Source organism: Hyla sarda, chromosome 4, assembly GCF_029499605.1.
Source record: "Hyla sarda isolate aHylSar1 chromosome 4, aHylSar1.hap1, whole genome shotgun sequence".
Lineage (NCBI taxonomy): Eukaryota > Metazoa > Chordata > Amphibia > Anura > Hylidae > Hyla > Hyla sarda.
In genome coordinates, this window is record NC_079192.1 from 67,371,780 (window position 1) to 67,386,641 (window position 14,862).

Here is a 14,862-nt window from a genome sequence, read left to right on the forward strand (position 1 = left end):
GTGTGGGGGACTATACTGCACCTAATGTGGGGGAACATACTGCCAGCCTAGTGTGGGGGACTATACTGCACCTAATGTGGGGGAACTATACTGCACCTAATGTAATTTGGGGGACTATACTGCCAGCCTAGTGTGGGGGAACATACTGCACCTAATGTGGGGGAACATACTGCACCTAATGTGTGGGAACTATACTGCCAATGTAATTTGGGGGACTATACTGCCAGCCTAATGTGGGGGACTATACTGCCAATGTAATTTGGGGGACTATACTGCACCTAATGTGGGGGAACATACTGCCAACGTAATGTGGGGGACTATATTGCACCTAATGTGGGGGAACTATAATGCACCTAATGTGGGGCACTATATTGCACCTATTGTGGGGGAACTATACTGCCAGCCTAATGTGGGGGACTATATTGCACCTAATGTGGGGGAACTATACCGCCAGCCTAATGTGGGGGACTATATTGCACCTAATGTGGGGGAACTATACTGCCAGCCCAATGTGGGGGACTATATTGCACCTAATGTGGGCCAACATACTGCCAACGTAATGTGGGGGACTATATTGCACATAATGTGTGGGAATTATACTGCCAGCCTAATGTGGGGGACTATATTGCACCTAATGTGGGGGAACTATACTGCCAGTCTAATGTGGGGGACTATATTGCACCTAATGTGGGGGGACTATACTGCCAACGTAATGTGGGGGACTATATTGCACCTAATGTGGGAGAACTATACTGCACCTAATGTGGGGGACTATATTGCACCTAATGTGGGGGAACATACTGCAAGCCTAATGTGGGGGACTATATTGCACCTAATGTGGGGGAACTACAACCTAATGTGGGTGAACTATACTGCACCTAATGTGGGGGGGGAACTACAACCTAATGTAGGGGAACTACTACCTAATGTGGGGGACTATACTGCCAACCTAATGTGGGGGAATTGTACTGCACCTAATGTGGGGGACCTATACTGCCAACCTAATGTGGGGGAATTGTACTGCCAACCCTAATGTGGGGGAACTGTACTGCCAACCCTAATGTGGGGGAACTGTACTGCCAACCCTAATGTGGGGGAACTGTACTGCCAACCCTAATGTGGGGGAACTGTACTGCCAACCCTAATGTGGGGGAACTACAACCTAATGTGGGAGATCTATACTGCCAACCTAATGTGGGGGGAACTGTGCTGTGTACTTAAAGTGGTAGTCCACTAATAAGATATATAAGTGTGCATAGGAATTTATTCATGTTTTGTTATCTATAGTCCGGCCCTCCAACGGTCTGAGGGACCGTGAACTGGCCCCCCGTTTAAAAAGTTTGAGGACCCCTGTGTTACATAAACAGAAATCTCGGTATATGCCTGAATCCAGTTCATTTCTTTTATTAGTAGATCTTGTATGTCTGCTGCCAGTTTTACTGATATCATTGCATATATCTTGATAGGTGTATGTGAAAAATAAGATTATGGTGTATGTGTAGGGCACAATACAGGTTTTTGATCTCTGGGACCCCAAGTGATCACGGAAAAGAAGGGACCAAGGACTTGTTGGCTCATACCCTGCACTAGGGGTAGCTTTTAATACTGAGTTCTTATTGACTACAATGTGTAAAAAGTATGCAATACTGTCATAGTAACATAGTTTGTAAGGCTGAAGGCATACGTCTATTTAGTTTGGCCTAATACCCAGAGGAAGGCAACGCATAAATGTCCCCTGTAGGGAGCCAGAGGTCTATCATTTAGCAGATTTGTTCTGTAGCAAAAAACACTTGAGTCAGGCTAGGTTTCCACACAGTTTTATTGGCGTGTTTTTTTTTTTTTTTTTTTTTTAAGAAATCTGCCACTGCAGTTTTTGAGCCAAAGTCAAAAGTGGATTCAGCAGTCCTTCCTTTATATTTTACATTCTTTTTTAAACACATTTCTGGCTTTGGCTCAAAAACTCCCGAAAAATTCAGGAGGATAAGGAAATCTGTGAATGAAGTTCAGCCATTTTGATGTTTGATCTACCCGTCAATTCTGCGCCAGAAGAAATAGGAAAAATAAAGTCCAATTGACTTCAATGAGCTTTCACCTGCCGGAAGAATAAACATGTTCAGCCTTCTGTCGGAATACGATTCTGCACCTGAATTTTGCCTGCAGAAATTCCTGAATGTGAATAGAGCGGTGGAAAGACCATAAATTCCTTCATTTAAGGTGAATAATGGTGCGGAATTTACGCGTGTAAATTGATCGTCAATTCCTCAGTGTGTACATACCCTTACCCAGACTTCATGAAATAAATTGGGGGAGATTTATCAAAACCTGTCCAGAAGAAAAGTTGCCCAGTTGCCCATAGCAACCAATCAGATCACTTCTTTCATTTTTAACAAGGCCTCTGCAAAATGAAAGAAGCAATCTGATTGGTTGCTATGGGCAACTGGGTACATTTTCCTTTGCACAGGTTTTGATAAATCTCTCCCCCCCCAGTCCTTACCATCCTTTCCTTGTGGAAAATTGTTGTTGCAATTTGGTGGTGAACGCATGACCGTACAGGGAAGGGACATCCTGCGGTCAGGAGGAGGCAGAGGGGGACCACGCTTTGCCGGTGGAGCTGGTCTTGTTTGCTTTGGTACTGCAAGATAACAGATTGAATGTGGTGCCAACTGTTTAACCAAGAAAACAATATCCATATGTACCACTATAACATCACTTAAAGGGGCACTCTGGTGGAAAACTATTTTTTATTTTTTTTTTCATATCAATTGGTGCCAGAAAGTTAAACAGATTTGTAAATTACTTCTATTAAAAAGTCTTAATCCTTCCAATACTTAGCTGCTGTATGCTCCAAAGGAAGTTGTGAAGCTATTTCCAGTCTGACCACAGTGTTCTCTGCTGCCACCTCTGTCTGTGCCAGGAACTGTCCAGAGTAGGAGAAAATCCCCATAGCAAACCTCTCCTACTACAGACAGTTCCTGACAAGGACAGAGGTGCCAGCAGAGAGCACTGTGGTCATACTGAAAAGAACTACACTTACTTTGGAGCATTCAGCAGCTGATAAGTACTGGAAGGATTAAGATTTTTTAATAGAAGCCATTTACAAATCTGTTCAACTTTCTGGAGTCAGTTGATATGAAAAAAAAAAATTTGTTCTCCACCGGAGTACCCCTTTGATGCTACTAATATGGGGTGGGGGTGGTATCTTAACAAGGCTGTATTAGATAGTATCCCAAACTAGCAAAGTGTTAATATATTGACCACAAAGATTTTGCCAGCCACCCCCCCCCCCCCCCCCCTATAGAGGTCACAAAATTATAAAAAAAAAAACACTCACAAGGTTTCTGCTGACGGTGACCCTGTGGAAAGACAAAGGTTCAGGGTTATTAGAAGTTTCACATTTCACATTTTGGTTTCTTCATTACCATAATTATAATCGATATATTTCTTGGAAAATAATTGTTAACCTTCCTGAAGAAGTTGACCACCAAATTTAATAGAGAAGACCCCCGCATTGACCAAATGCACGCTCCAGGTCTGTCTTCTGACTCATGGCGTTCAGATGTTATTGATGACAATGCCGCCTTATATATACCCTAAATCAGTGTTTGCCAACCAGTGTGCCTCCAGCTGTTGCAAAACTACAACTCCCAGCATGTCCGGACAGCCTTTGGCTGTCCGGGCATGCTGGGAGTTGTAGTTTTGCAACAGCTGGAGGCACACTGGTTGGCAAACACTGCGCTAAATGGACACGGGTTGCCTTTATGAGGATTGCTTCATCACCATCAAAGTCTATGGGAGATACAGAAATATCTGAGTGTCCTTTCTATATATCATCTGAGTGTGTGTGAATCTGCGTTGAATATACGTTATTGTCCAGCGCTACGGAATAGGTCATTGTAATATAAGTAATGGATCATTCCTATGAACTAGGCGTATACAGTCAGTCATCTTTATAACCTACATTCAGACTGACACCTTGTGGCAGATAAATGTTTAACATGGATCCAGGATTACTGAACAAGAAGTCTGTCTAAGGCTATGTTCACAACTCGGAATGTCCGCCGGGAAAATCTCCTAGATGGCTATGAATTCTGTGCGAAGTCCGCAGAAAGAACGGACAGGTTCATTCTTTCTGTGGACATGAAAATTGGAATTCGGCGCAGAAATTCCGTCATGTGCGCAGCAGAATCCCGTTTAATTCAATGCGGAATTCAGCACTGAAATTCTGACGTGTGAACATGGCCTAAGAAGCAAAGAGTAGTAAATGCAGCGTTTTGATAGGACCATTGACTAAAAATCTAAGGGCATGCATGAGTTCAGGAGCTGAGATACTAAATGAGTGCCGATCATAAAGATTGGTATCCATTATCCGGAGCTCACCGGCCCGTGTAAAAACCACTGTGAGAAATCTGGCACATTGACTGTCTGGGCTAATTAGCTGTGCCATACAGAGGGAGGGCATGAATATGCATAAGCCGGGCGGTGATGCGGGGTGAGCGGCGGTGACGTCACAGTGCCAGATGAAGGCAGTAACCCTGCCCGTGCCTGTTAGAAGATGATTTGCATATCTGGAATAATGAACATAACGGGCGAACGGCTGGACGGATCCGGGCACAGTAGGCATCATATTGATCAGCGTCGCCGGCACTACCAGCCAGTACCTCTGGTTAGTGCAGGGGGGATTTGCTGACACTTTTCCTTAAAATTTTGCAGAATTGTGGGCGAAATTCCATTGAACTCAATGGGGCTTCAAAATTTTGGCACACAAAAATTCTGCTGCATTTTTGCACAAAGCTTTGGGGAACAGAATTTGAGCAGATATTGAGTTGTGTGAACAAAGCCTAATAAAGACCAGTTAGAATAAAAAGATTACAGATCTCTGGTGTCACGTATGGGCAGGGAAGGAGTGCTCGCTAAGCTTACCCGCGCCCCTGTCCCTGCCTAAATGATAGGCCGGAAACTGGTCGACAATCCCTTCCTAAATAAGTGAGGGGAGTCAAATTTCAACACAATCCTGTCTGTTGTCAGGAGCAACAGGGAAACAAGCAACTAACAAAGACAAACTAAACATACACACATAAAGTCAATGTCAGTCAAATCAAGTCTAGCCAGGAGTGGGAAGAGGTGCCGAATCGCTATAACAAAAGAGAAGTCAGATAGGAAGCCAGAAGACAAGTTTCCGGGTATACAAGGAAATAAGGGAATGCTAGCTACTCAGGTAATGACCAGTTTCACAGGCATCTTCCCAGTGTCTGATGCCTGGTAATATAGGGAGATGCACATGTGATCAATCAGTAGCTAGCCACTCAGACAGCAGGGCGTAACTCGACAAACTTGCAACAACACCTTGTCAGCACCTGTTAACCCTGTTAAAGAGGGGCCACCGGACCCTTAAAACTGGATCTAGGTTTGTCTGGGTGAGAATCGTGGAATTTCTTAATTAAATTGGCCGCATGGACAAAAGAGGCCGGAACCCACGATCTCTCCTCCAGACCATAACCTTTCCAATGAACTAAGTACTGGACAAAATTCTGTACCCTTCTGCTGTCCAGTATTCTATCGACCTCATACACAAGCTTTCCGTGCACTGGTAACAACATTTTTGAAGATAAATTCCGAGGTACCTGTGCACCTAAATGACCTCCCTGATTGTCATTTAGGCACTGGCGTTTGACGCAATTCTGGAACCGATGTCCTTCGTCTCCACAAAAGAAACATGTGCTTTTCTTCCGAATGGATTTTCTCTGCTGAGGGGAAAATTTCCCTATCTGCATAGGTTCCTCGGCAGAGACATGAGGGACAGGAAAAGATGGAAAAATGGAGGAAAGAAAGTGAGGAACAGAATTAAAAGTCCGCTCTCGATTTCTTTCTTTCATACATCTGTCAAGTCGTATAGCTAATGTCATGGCTTGTTCTAATGAGTCAGGTGATGGATAACTTACAAAAGCATCCTTAATAGCGTCAGATAATCCTAGTCTGAACTGACACCTAAGGGTTGGATCATTCCAACCTGAAGCCGTGCACCACTTCGGAAAATTCGCACAGTACTCCTCTGCTGTTCTCTTTCCCTGCTTAAGATTAACTAGCTGCGATTCTGCAAAGGCTGCACGGTCTGGTTCATCATAAAGAAGGCCCAAAGCAGAAAAGAAAGCATCCACTGAACTTAATTCAGGAGCTGAGGAAGGTAAGGAGAAAGCCCACTCTTGAGGGTCTCCTTGCAACAAAGACAATATAAGTCCTACTCTCTGGTCCTCTGTGCTAGGAGACTGTGGTCTTATGCGAAAATATTTCTTACAACTCTCTCTGAAAACAACAAAAAATTTTCGGTCACCTGAAAAACGGTCAGGAAGATTAATTTTAAGGTCAATTGAAACAGCTGGAGGACAGACCACTGACTTACCATTAGCTGTCTCCTGAGCCTGAACCCTCTCAGCAAGAGAATGCACTAACTGGGTTAATCCCTGCATTTTCTCTACTAAAGCCGTCATTGCTTCCATCATAGCAGATGCAGGTAGTAGTTTGGGCCTGTGAAAATGTCACGTATGGGCAGGGAAGGAGTGCTCGCTAAGCTTACCCGCACCCCTGTCCCTGCCTACTTGTCTGCCTATCCTAAATGATAGGCCAGCAACTGGTCGACAATCCCTTCCTAAATAAGTGAGGGGAGTCAAATGTCAACACAATAAAATACAATCCTGTCTGTTGTCAGGAGCAACAGGGAAACAAGCAACTAACAAAGACAAACTAAACATACACACATAAAGTCAATGTCAGTCAAACCGAGTCTAGCCAGGGGTGGGAAGAGGTGCCGAATCGCTATAACAAAAGAGAAGTCAGATAGGAAGTCAGAAGTCAAGTTTCCGGGTATACAAGGAAATAAGGAAATGCTAGCTGTCACGCTTCGGCTGGCTGGAGGTGGATCCTCTGTGCCAGAGAGGGATTGGCGTGGACCGTGTTGGTGGACCGGTTCTAAGTTGCTACTGGTATTCACCAGAGCCCGCCGCAAAGCGGGATGGTCTTGCAGAGGCGGTAGCAACCAGGTGGTATCCACTGGCAACGGCTCAACCTCTCTGACTGCTGAAGATAAGCGCGGTAGTAGACAAGAGCAAGGTCGGACGTAGCAGAAGGTCAGGGCAGGCAGCAAGGATCGTAGTCAGGGGCAACGGCAGGAGGTCTGGAACACAGGCTAGGAACACACAAGGGAACGCTTTCACTGGCACAATGGCAACAAGATCCGGCGAGGGAGTGCAGGGGAAGTGAGGTATAAGTAGGGAGTGCACAGGTGATAACACTGATTAGGCCTGCTGCGCCAATCAGTGGCGCAGTGGCCCTTTAAATTGCAGAGACCCGGCGCGCGCGCGCCCTAAGGAGCGGGGCCGCGCGCGCCGGGACAAGACAGACGGGGAACGGGTCAGGTACGGGAGCCGGGATGCGCATCGCGAGCGGGCGCCTCCTGCGTCGCGAATCGCATCCCGGCTGGGAGTGATATTGCAGCGCACCCGGACAGCAGGTCTGACCGGGGCGCTGCGAATGAGAGGATGCTGCGAGCGCTCCGGGGAGGAGCGGGGACCCGGAGCGCTCGGCGTAACAGTACCCCCCCCCTTGGGTCTCCCCCTCTTCTTGGAGCCTGAGAACCTGAGGACAAGACTTTTGTCTAGGATGTTGTCCTCAGGTTCCCAAGATCTCTCCTCTGGGCCACAGTTCTCCCAATCCACCAAAAAAAATCTTTTACCTCTGACAATCTTGGAGGCCAGAATCTCCTTCACAGAGAAGACGTCAGACGAACCGGAAACAGGAGTGGGAGAAACAACTTTGGGAGAGAAGCGGTTAAGGATGAGTGGTTTGAGGAGAGAGACATGGAAGGCATTGGGAATACGGAGAGAAGGAGGAAGAAGGAGTTTGTAAGAGACAGGGTTAATCTGGCACAAGATTTTGAAAGGACCAAGATAGCGTGGTCCCAGTTTGTAACTGGGGACACGAAAGCGGGCATACTTAGCGGAGAGCCATACCTTGTCTCCGGGAGCAAAAATGGGGGGAGTTCTTCTTTTTTTATCAGCAAATTTTTTCATCCGGGATGAAGCCTGTAAAAGAGAATTTTGGGTTTCTTTCCATATGGTGGAAAGATCACGAGTCACTTCATCCACAGCGGGCAAACCAGAGAGCAAGGGAGTAGGGAGGGGAGGAAGAGGGTGACGGCCGTACACCACGAAAAATGGGGATTTAGCAGAAGATTCGGAGACTCTGAAGTTGTATGAGAATTCGGCCCATGGTAGAAGATCTGCTCAGTCATCCTGGCGGGAGGAAACAAAATGCCGTAAATAGTCACCCAGGACCTGATTAATTCTTTCTACTTGCCCATTGGATTGGGGATGATAAGAAGAAGAGAAGTTTAATTTGATCTTGAGCTGTTTACAGAGGGCCCTCCAGAAATTAGACACGAATTGGACGCCTCTATCCGAGACGATATGCGTGGGCAAACCGTGAAGGCGAAAAATGTGTATAAAAAATTACTTTGCCAACTGAGGCGCTGAAGGAAGACCAGGAAGAGGAATAAAATGTGCCATCTTGGAAAATCGATCAACGACCACCCAAACAACTGTGTTGCCACGGGATGAGGGCAAGTCCGTAATAAAGTCCATACCAATCTGTGACCAAGGCTGTTCAGGAACAGGCAGAGGATGAAGGAGACCAGCAGGCTTCTGGCGAGGAGTCTTATCCCGGGCACAGACAGTACAGGCCCGCACGAAATTAACAACATCAGTCTCCAGAGTCGGCCACCAATAAAATCGAGAGATGAGTTGAAAGGATTTTTTGATGCCCGCATGGCCTGCGAGGTGGGAGGAGTGTCCCCATTTGAGAATCCCGAGACGCTGGCGTGGAGAAACGAAGGTCTTCCCTGGAGGAGTTTGCCTGATGGAAGCTGGAGAAGTGGAGATCAGACAGTCCGGAAGAATGATGTGTTGCGGAGAGGCCTCTACTTCAGAGGCATCAGAAGAATGAGAGAGGGCATCGGCCCTAATGTTCTTGTCAGCAGGGCGAAAATGGATTTCAAAGTTAAAACGGGCAAAGAACAACGACCACCTAGCCTGGCGAGGGTTCAGTCGTTGGGCAGACTGGAGATAGGAGAGATTCTTGTGATCAGTGTATATAATAACTGGATATTTTGATCCCTCCAGCAGGTGCCTTCATTCCTCAAGCGCCAATTTAATGGCCAGTAGTTCTCGATCACCAATGGAGTAGTTTTTCTCCGCCGGAGAGAAGGTCCTAGAAAAAAAACCACAAGTAACAGCATGCCCGGAAGAATTTTTTTGTAGAAGAACTGCTCCAGCTCCCACTGAGGAGGCATCTACCTCCAATAGAAAGGGTTTAGATTGGTCAGGTCTGGAGAGCACGGGAGCAGAAGAAAAGGCAGACTTGAGATGTTTAAATGCGTGTTCCGCTTGGGGAGACCAGGACTTAGGATTGGCATTTTTCTTGGTTAAAGCCACGATAGGGGCCACAATAGTGGAGAGGTGTGGAATGAATTGTCTGTAATAATTGGCGAACCCCAAAAAACGTTGGATAGCACGGAGTCCGGAGGGGCGTGGCCAATCTAAGACGGCAGAGAGTTTATCTGGGTCCATTTGTAGTCCCTGGCCAGAGACCAAGTATCCTAGGAAAGGAAGAGATTGACATTCAAAGAGACATTTTTCCATTTTGGCATAAAGTTGATTGTCCCAAAGTCTCTGAAGAACCATGCAGACATGCTGGCGGTGTTCTTCTAAGTTGGCAGAAAAAATCTGAATATCGTCCAGGTAAACCACACACAAGGGAACGCTTTCACTGGCACAATGGCAACAAGATCCGGCGAGGGAGTGCAGGGGAAGTGAGGTATAAGTAGGGAGTGCACAGGTGATAACACTGATTAGGCCTGCTGCGCCAATCAGTGGCGCAGTGGCCCTTTAAATTGCAGAGACCCGGCGCGCGCGCGCCCTAAGGAGCGGGGCCGCGCGCGCCGGGACAAGACAGACGGGGAACGGGTCAGGTACGGGAGCCGGGATGCGCATCGCGAGCGGGCGCCTCCTGCGTCGCGAATCGCATCCCGGCTGGGAGTGATATTGCAGCGCACCCGGACAGCAGGTCTGACCGGGGCGCTGCGAATGAGAGGATGCTGCGAGCGCTCCGGGGAGGAGCGGGGACCCGGAGCGCTCGGCGTAACAGTACCCCCCCCCTTGGGTCTCCCCCTCTTCTTGGAGCCTGAGAACCTGAGGACAAGACTTTTGTCTAGGATGTTGTCCTCAGGTTCCCAAGATCTCTCCTCTGGGCCACAGTTCTCCCAATCCACCAAAAAAAATCTTTTACCTCTGACAATCTTGGAGGCCAGAATCTCCTTCACAGAGAAGACGTCAGACGAACCGGAAACAGGAGTGGGAGAAACAACTTTGGGAGAGAAGCGGTTAAGGATGAGTGGTTTGAGGAGAGAGACATGGAAGGCATTGGGAATACGGAGAGAAGGAGGAAGAAGGAGTTTGTAAGAGACAGGGTTAATCTGGCACAAGATTTTGAAAGGACCAAGATAGCGTGGTCCCAGTTTGTAACTGGGGACACGAAAGCGGGCATACTTAGCGGAGAGCCATACCTTGTCTCCGGGAGCAAAAATGGGGGGAGTTCTTCTTTTTTTATCAGCAAATTTTTTCATCCGGGATGAAGCCTGTAAAAGAGAATTTTGGGTTTCTTTCCATATGGTGGAAAGATCACGAGTCACTTCATCCACAGCGGGCAAACCAGAGAGCAAGGGAGTAGGGAGGGGAGGAAGAGGGTGACGGCCGTACACCACGAAAAATGGGGATTTAGCAGAAGATTCGGAGACTCTGAAGTTGTATGAGAATTCGGCCCATGGTAGAAGATCTGCTCAGTCATCCTGGCGGGAGGAAACAAAATGCCGTAAATAGTCACCCAGGACCTGATTAATTCTTTCTACTTGCCCATTGGATTGGGGATGATAAGAAGAAGAGAAGTTTAATTTGATCTTGAGCTGTTTACAGAGGGCCCTCCAGAAATTAGACACGAATTGGACGCCTCTATCCGAGACGATATGCGTGGGCAAACCGTGAAGGCGAAAAATGTGTATAAAAAATTACTTTGCCAACTGAGGCGCTGAAGGAAGACCAGGAAGAGGAATAAAATGTGCCATCTTGGAAAATCGATCAACGACCACCCAAACAACTGTGTTGCCACGGGATGAGGGCAAGTCCGTAATAAAGTCCATACCAATCTGTGACCAAGGCTGTTCAGGAACAGGCAGAGGATGAAGGAGACCAGCAGGCTTCTGGCGAGGAGTCTTATCCCGGGCACAGACAGTACAGGCCCGCACGAAATTAACAACATCAGTCTCCAGAGTCGGCCACCAATAAAATCGAGAGATGAGTTGAAAGGATTTTTTGATGCCCGCATGGCCTGCGAGGTGGGAGGAGTGTCCCCATTTGAGAATCCCGAGACGCTGGCGTGGAGAAACGAAGGTCTTCCCTGGAGGAGTTTGCCTGATGGAAGCTGGAGAAGTGGAGATCAGACAGTCCGGAAGAATGATGTGTTGCGGAGAGGCCTCTACTTCAGAGGCATCAGAAGAATGAGAGAGGGCATCGGCCCTAATGTTCTTGTCAGCAGGGCGAAAATGGATTTCAAAGTTAAAACGGGCAAAGAACAACGACCACCTAGCCTGGCGAGGGTTCAGTCGTTGGGCAGACTGGAGATAGGAGAGATTCTTGTGATCAGTGTATATAATAACTGGATATTTTGATCCCTCCAGCAGGTGCCTTCATTCCTCAAGCGCCAATTTAATGGCCAGTAGTTCTCGATCACCAATGGAGTAGTTTTTCTCCGCCGGAGAGAAGGTCCTAGAAAAAAAACCACAAGTAACAGCATGCCCGGAAGAATTTTTTTGTAGAAGAACTGCTCCAGCTCCCACTGAGGAGGCATCTACCTCCAATAGAAAGGGTTTAGATTGGTCAGGTCTGGAGAGCACGGGAGCAGAAGAAAAGGCAGACTTGAGATGTTTAAATGCGTGTTCCGCTTGGGGAGACCAGGACTTAGGATTGGCATTTTTCTTGGTTAAAGCCACGATAGGGGCCACAATAGTGGAGAGGTGTGGAATGAATTGTCTGTAATAATTGGCGAACCCCAAAAAACGTTGGATAGCACGGAGTCCGGAGGGGCGTGGCCAATCTAAGACGGCAGAGAGTTTATCTGGGTCCATTTGTAGTCCCTGGCCAGAGACCAAGTATCCTAGGAAAGGAAGAGATTGACATTCAAAGAGACATTTTTCCATTTTGGCATAAAGTTGATTGTCCCAAAGTCTCTGAAGAACCATGCAGACATGCTGGCGGTGTTCTTCTAAGTTGGCAGAAAAAATCTGAATATCGTCCAGGTAAACCACAACACAGGTATATAGGAGATCACGAAAAATTTCATTAACAAAGTCTTGGAAGACGGCAGGGGCGTTGCACAGGCCAAAGGGCATGACCAGATACTCAAAGTGTCCATCTCTGGTGTTAAATGCAGTCTTCCATTCGTCCCCCTCCCTGATGCGGATGAGATTATAAGCACCTCTTAAGTCCAGTTTGGTAAAGATGTGGGCGCCTTGTAGGCGATCAAAGAGTTCCGAGATAAGAGGTAAGGGGTAGCGTTTTTTTACCGTGATTTTATTAAGTCCGCGGTAATCAATGCAAGGGCGTAGGGAGCCATCTTTTTGGACACAAAAAAAAAATCCAGCTCCGGCAGGAGAGGAGGACTTGCGGATAAACCCCTTTTTTAAATTCTCCTGGATGTACTCCGACATGGCTTGGGTTTCTGGAGCAGACAGAGGATAGATTCTGCCCCGGGGTGGAGTAGTACCTGGGAGGAGGTCAATAGGACAGTCATAAGGCCGGTGAGGAGGCAAAGTCTCTTCTTGCTTTTTGCAAAAAACATCAGCATAGTCCAGATAGGCCTTAGGAAGACCAGATACCGGGGGAACCACAGGGTCACGACTGTGAGTACTGGGAACCGGTTTAAGACAGTCCTTGTGACAAGAAGTACCCCAGTTCTTGATTTCTCCTGTGGACCAATCAAGGGTTGGGGAATGGCGTTGAAGCCAGGGTAATCCAAGAAGAATTTCTGAAGTGCAGTTAGAGAGGACCAAAAATTAAATTTTTTCGTGATGGGGCCCGATGCACATTAGGAGGTAACGCACAGTACAGTCCAATCTTTCATTGTTAACAGAATTGATGTAGAGGGGTCTGGCGAGACTGGTCACCGGGATGTTGAACCTGTTGAGAGAGGCCAAAATAAAATTTCCTGCAGATCCGGAATCCAAGAAGGCCATAGCAGAGAAGGAGAAGGTAGACGAAGATACCCGCACAGGCACAGTAAGGCGTGGAGAAGCAGAGTTCACATCAAGAGCTGTCTCACCTTTGTGCGGAGTCAGCGTACGTCTTTCCAGGCGGGGAGGACGGATAGGACAATCCTTCAAAAAATGTTCGGTACCGGCACAGTACAGGCAAAGATTCTCCATGCGGCGTCGTGTCCTCTCTTGAGGTGTCAAGCGAGACCGGTCAACTTGCATAGCCTCCACGGCGGGAGGCACAGGAACGGATTGCAGAGGACCAGAGGAGAGAGGAGCCGGGGAGAGAAACCGCCTCGTGCGAACAAAGTCCATATCCTGGAGGAGCTCCTGACGCCTTTCGGAAAAACGCATGTCAATGCGAGTGGCAAGATGAATAAGTTCATGCAGGTTAGCAGGAATTTCTCGTGCGGCCAGCACATCTTTAATGTTACTGGATAGGCCTTTTTTAAAGGTCGCGCAGAGGGCCTCGTTATTCCAGGATAATTCAGAGGCAAGAGTACGGAATTGGATGGCGTACTCGCCAACAGAAGAATTACCCTGGACCAGGTTCAGCAGGGCAATCTCAGCAGAAGAGACTCGGGCAGGTTCCTCAAAGACACTTTGAATCTCCGTGAAGAAGGAGTGTACAGAGGCAGTGACAGGGTCATTGCGGCCCATGACAGAGCTTTCCCAGACAGAAGGCTGACTACGAAAGCCACCTTAGACCTTTCAGTAGGAAACTGGTCCGACATCATCTCCAAGTGCAGGGAACATTGCGAAAGAAAGCCATGGCAAAACTTAGAGTCCCCATCAAATTTATCCGGCAAGGATAATCGAAGGCTGGAAGCGGCCACTCGCTGCGGAGGAGGTGCAGGAGCTGGCGGAGGAGAAGATTGCTGGAGCTGTGGTAATAGCTGCTGTAGCATCACGGTCAGTTGAGACAGCTGGTGGCCTTGTTGCGCTATCTGTTGCGACTGCTGGGCGACCACCGTGGTGAGGTCGGCGACAACTGGCAGCGGGACTTCAGCGGGATCCATGGCCGGATCTACTTTCACGCTTCGGCTGGCTGGAGGTGGATCCTCTGTGCCAGAGAGGGATTGGCGTGGATCGTGTTGGTGGACCGGTTCTAAGTTGCTACTGGTATTCACCAGAGCCCGCCGCAAAGCGGGATGGTCTTGCAGCATCGGTAGCAACCAGGTCGTATCCACCAGCAACGGCTCAACCTCTCTGACTGCTGAAGATAAGCGCGGTACGAGGGAGTAGACAAGAGCAAGGTCGGACGTAGCAGAAGGTCAGGGCAGGCAGCAAGGATCGTAGTCAGGGGCAACGGCAGGAGGTCTGGAACACAGGCTAGGAACACACAAGGGAACGCTTTCACTGGCACAATGGCAACAAGATCCGGTGAGGGAGTGCAGGGGAAGTGAGGTATAAGTAGGGAGTGCACAGGTGATAACACTGATTAGGCCTGCTGCGCCAATCAGTGGCGCAGTGGCCCTTTAAATTGCAGAGACCCGACGCGCGCGCGCCCT

At 48.0% G+C, this 14,862-nt stretch overlaps 2 protein-coding genes across 8 annotated transcripts in view; one reads left to right on the plus strand and one right to left on the minus strand.

Annotated features, from left to right (window-relative positions):
- SH2D6 (SH2 domain containing 6) overlaps positions 1-14,862 on the minus strand; it is a 67,404-nt gene that overhangs the window by 41,875 nt on the left and 10,667 nt on the right. For all 4 annotated transcript variants that reach the window (XM_056571320.1, XM_056571321.1, XM_056571319.1 and 1 more), the window contains 2 exons: positions 3,332-3,353; positions 2,495-2,632 (listed from right to left, as the gene is read on the minus strand). In XM_056571320.1, coding sequence (XP_056427295.1) covers positions 2,495-2,632; positions 3,332-3,353 — 160 coding nt within the window. The remainder of the gene's footprint in view (positions 1-2,494; positions 2,633-3,331; positions 3,354-14,862) is intronic.
- POLM (DNA polymerase mu) overlaps positions 2,110-14,862 on the plus strand; it is a 97,666-nt gene continuing 84,913 nt past the window's right edge. For 3 of the 4 annotated variants that reach the window (XM_056571310.1, XM_056571317.1, XM_056571313.1), the window contains exon 1: positions 2,494-2,629. The gene's annotated coding sequence lies outside the window, so the exon portion shown is untranslated. Of the gene's footprint in view, positions 2,215-2,493; positions 2,630-14,862 lie in introns of those variants that run through there. The other variant, XM_056571311.1, reaches the window with a different exon arrangement.